This window comes from Entamoeba nuttalli, assembly GCF_000257125.1.
Source record: "Entamoeba nuttalli P19 unplaced genomic scaffold asmbl_2698, whole genome shotgun sequence".
NCBI classification, from domain to species: domain Eukaryota; phylum Evosea; order Mastigamoebida; family Endamoebidae; genus Entamoeba; species Entamoeba nuttalli.
In genome coordinates this window covers 1-3,350 of record NW_008575528.1, presented here as the reverse complement: position 1 = coordinate 3,350, position 3,350 = coordinate 1, and the positions used below count along the sequence as shown (strand labels likewise).

At 27.8% G+C, this 3,350-nt stretch overlaps 2 protein-coding genes across 2 annotated transcripts; one reads left to right on the top strand and one right to left on the bottom strand.

Moving 5' to 3' along the window:
* Positions 1-398: 398 nt before the first annotated feature.
* ENU1_037740 (NADP-dependent alcohol dehydrogenase) lies at positions 399-1,499 on the top strand (the record flags this gene model as incomplete). Its single annotated transcript, XM_008857473.1, has 1 exon — positions 399-1,499. The coding sequence occupies one exon, from the start codon at positions 399-401 to the stop codon at positions 1,497-1,499; it is 1,101 nt and encodes a 366-aa protein (XP_008855695.1).
* Positions 1,500-1,577: 78 nt separating this feature from the next.
* Positions 1,578-2,657, bottom strand: ENU1_037730 (hypothetical protein; the record flags this gene model as incomplete). Its single annotated transcript, XM_008857472.1, has 1 exon — positions 1,578-2,657. The coding sequence occupies one exon, from the start codon at positions 2,655-2,657 to the stop codon at positions 1,578-1,580; it is 1,080 nt and encodes a 359-aa protein (XP_008855694.1).
* Between the last annotated feature and the right edge of the window lie 693 nt (positions 2,658-3,350).

Genomic DNA, 3,350 nt, shown 5'->3' with positions numbered 1-3,350 from the left:
AAAAAAATAAAGAGCTAATGTTCTGTTCATCATTAGTATGAAAGGGGTTTTGATGATTTCATGAGCACTTTAAGAAAGATAATTAACAAGATAGAATATAGAATAAGAAATGAAAAGAAGATAAGAAATGACTTCCATAAACTTAGAAAGAATAAAAATAAAACAAATACTGAGATTATAGAGATTAAAAATAAATACAAATATCCCGATGTGGCTCAACAGAAATTTTAATGTATTTACACTTTATTTCAATTTCTTGAAAAATCCATAAAGTATTTATGGAAAGATCATCAAAAGAAGAAAGAAAAAAAAGAAACAAAAAGAGTAAAGAATGATTATCGTACGATAAAAAGTATATTTAAGGAGGAAAGAGAAAACAAAAATACATACAATACAAAATGGAAGGAAAAACCACAATGAAAGGACTTGCTATGCTTGGAATTGGAAGAATTGGATGGATTGAAAAGAAAATCCCAGAATGTGGACCACTTGATGCATTAGTTAGACCATTAGCACTTGCACCATGTACATCAGATACACATACTGTTTGGGCAGGAGCTATTGGAGATAGACATGATATGATTCTTGGACATGAAGCAGTTGGACAAATTGTTAAAGTTGGATCATTAGTTAAGAGATTAAAAGTTGGAGATAAAGTTATTGTACCAGCTATTACACCAGATTGGGGAGAAGAAGAATCGCAAAGAGGATATCCAATGCATTCAGGAGGAATGCTTGGAGGATGGAAATTCTCCAATTTTAAGGATGGAGTTTTTTCAGAAGTTTTCCATGTTAATGAAGCAGATGCCAATCTTGCACTTCTTCCAAGAGATATTAAACCAGAAGATGCAGTTATGTTATCAGACATGGTAACTACTGGATTCCATGGAGCAGAATTAGCTAATATTAAACTTGGAGATACTGTTTGTGTTATTGGTATTGGACCAGTTGGATTAATGTCAGTTGCAGGAGCAAACCATCTTGGAGCAGGAAGAATCTTTGCAGTAGGATCAAGAAAACATTGTTGTGATATTGCATTGGAATATGGAGCAACAGATATTATTAATTATAAGAATGGAGATATTGTAGAACAAATTCTTAAAGCTACAGATGGTAAAGGAGTTGATAAAGTTGTTATTGCAGGAGGTGATGTTCATACATTTGCACAAGCAGTCAAAATGATTAAACCAGGATCAGATATTGGAAATGTTAATTATCTTGGAGAAGGAGATAATATTGATATTCCAAGAAGTGAATGGGGAGTTGGAATGGGTCATAAACACATTCATGGAGGTTTAACTCCAGGTGGAAGAGTCAGAATGGAAAAATTAGCATCACTTATTTCAACTGGTAAATTAGATACTTCTAAACTTATTACACATAGATTTGAAGGATTAGAAAAAGTTGAAGATGCATTAATGTTAATGAAGAATAAACCAGCAGATCTTATCAAACCAGTTGTTAGAATTCATTATGATGATGAAGATACTCTTCATTAAATTCATTAATTCAAAGTATTAAACATATTTTTGTTTTGTTATAAGTTTTTTTTTAATTAATAAACAAAAATGAATTTTTTAATGCAAGATTTTTATTAATAAAAATAATAAACAACAGACAATACAAATGGTAATAAAAATAACCATTCCATAAATAACTTTTTCCTTATCTATAGATTTTTGTTTAATACTGTTATATTTTTCAGTCTCTTCAAATTGAGAGTCTCCAATCATCTTCCCAATTAATTTCATCCACTCTTCATATTTATTTTTGTATTCCTTCATTGTTGTTTGTTCTATCCTGTTTTTCCAAATAGTACTTTTCATGAATTTAACATTGAGTTTGACAACAATATCACAATACTCTCCTTCATCTCTCATTTTCATCAAACTTTCAATTTTAAAATAACTAGAATATGGAATGTCAAATACACTCACTACCATTGCTATCATAATCCCATTTTCATTCATTCTCATTTCCCATTTCTCTTCTATTCTTGTTTCCATCCCAATAACACTTGAAACTCCTTTGTATGATAAATAAAGTATTTTTCCTCCATTAGCTTCATTTTGCCATCCTTCAGTTTTAACTTCTTTTTGTCCAATATTGTCAAATAGTTGTTTGATAGTTTCATTATTGCTGAACACTAACATAAATAAATCATTTGCACTTTTATGAAAACGATGTATTGTCACAACATGTTTTGGTTCTTCTTTTAAAATCCCCTCGTCATTACTATTTTTGGCAATTGTCTCATTTGTTTGTCTCTTTGTTATTTGTTTGAGTTTCTCTGAGAAAATAATGCTTCGTCTCCAACTTTCCATTAATGAGTCAAACAATTCATTCACTTTTGAACTGCAATAAATTAAAATAAACATCCCATTCTTTGTTCTAATTTCAATGCATTTCCCATTAATCTTATTGATATCACTCATTTCATTCCATGCCATTACAATGTGCTTCTTTTTGATGATTTTTAGATAACTGAAACATAAGTGATGTGTTCCAACATATAATCTTCCAGCTCCAAACACTGAGTTGAGTGCACATTTAAATTCATGACTGAATTGTTCAGAAACTTTAAATTTTCTATTAATCTTATTAATTTTCTTATCGTTTAAATATTTCACATCTTCTGATATGGTTGGTATCTTCATATTTTGCGTTTAGTTTCTTTTTTACGTTCTTCACTTTTATCCTTTTGTTCCTTTGACTATTCTTCTTATTTTTAAAATCATCATTCATAATGAATAACAATAATAACTAATATTACAGTTGTGTTATTGACAATAATATTTGTTGTTATACACTTATTTTATTCATTTATAATACTAAGATTGTTAAGAAACAGTGTATGACAGATATTAGTTACAAAGATTAAATCAACATGAAACATAGAGAATCGTTAGTAGATGAAAAATGAAAGAAAAGACAAATAAGAATATTTTATTACTCTCAAGAATTAATAATAAAATATTAATACTCTGTTCAAGAATTTTGGTATAAATACTATCTTTTCTGTTATTATTGAAAAACTGAAATAAAATTAGTATTTTTTAAAAAAGAATTAACAAATAATGAATAACTTCAAGAAAAATAATACAAAAAGAACAATACTCCAAATTCATGTTTTAAAGAATGTAATTTGTCATATACAACTATCTCAATGCATTGAAAATCTTATTAAACAAAAGAGTTAACAATTGTTTAATAACTTTTTTATGTTATATTTTTAAATTTAATACAATAAAAAGTCTCCATTTAGTTATTTATCTATATATTTATTTGAATAAAGTATTTTTCATTTTAGGAATTACATCTAAATCAGAGATAAAGTTCATCATAAAAAA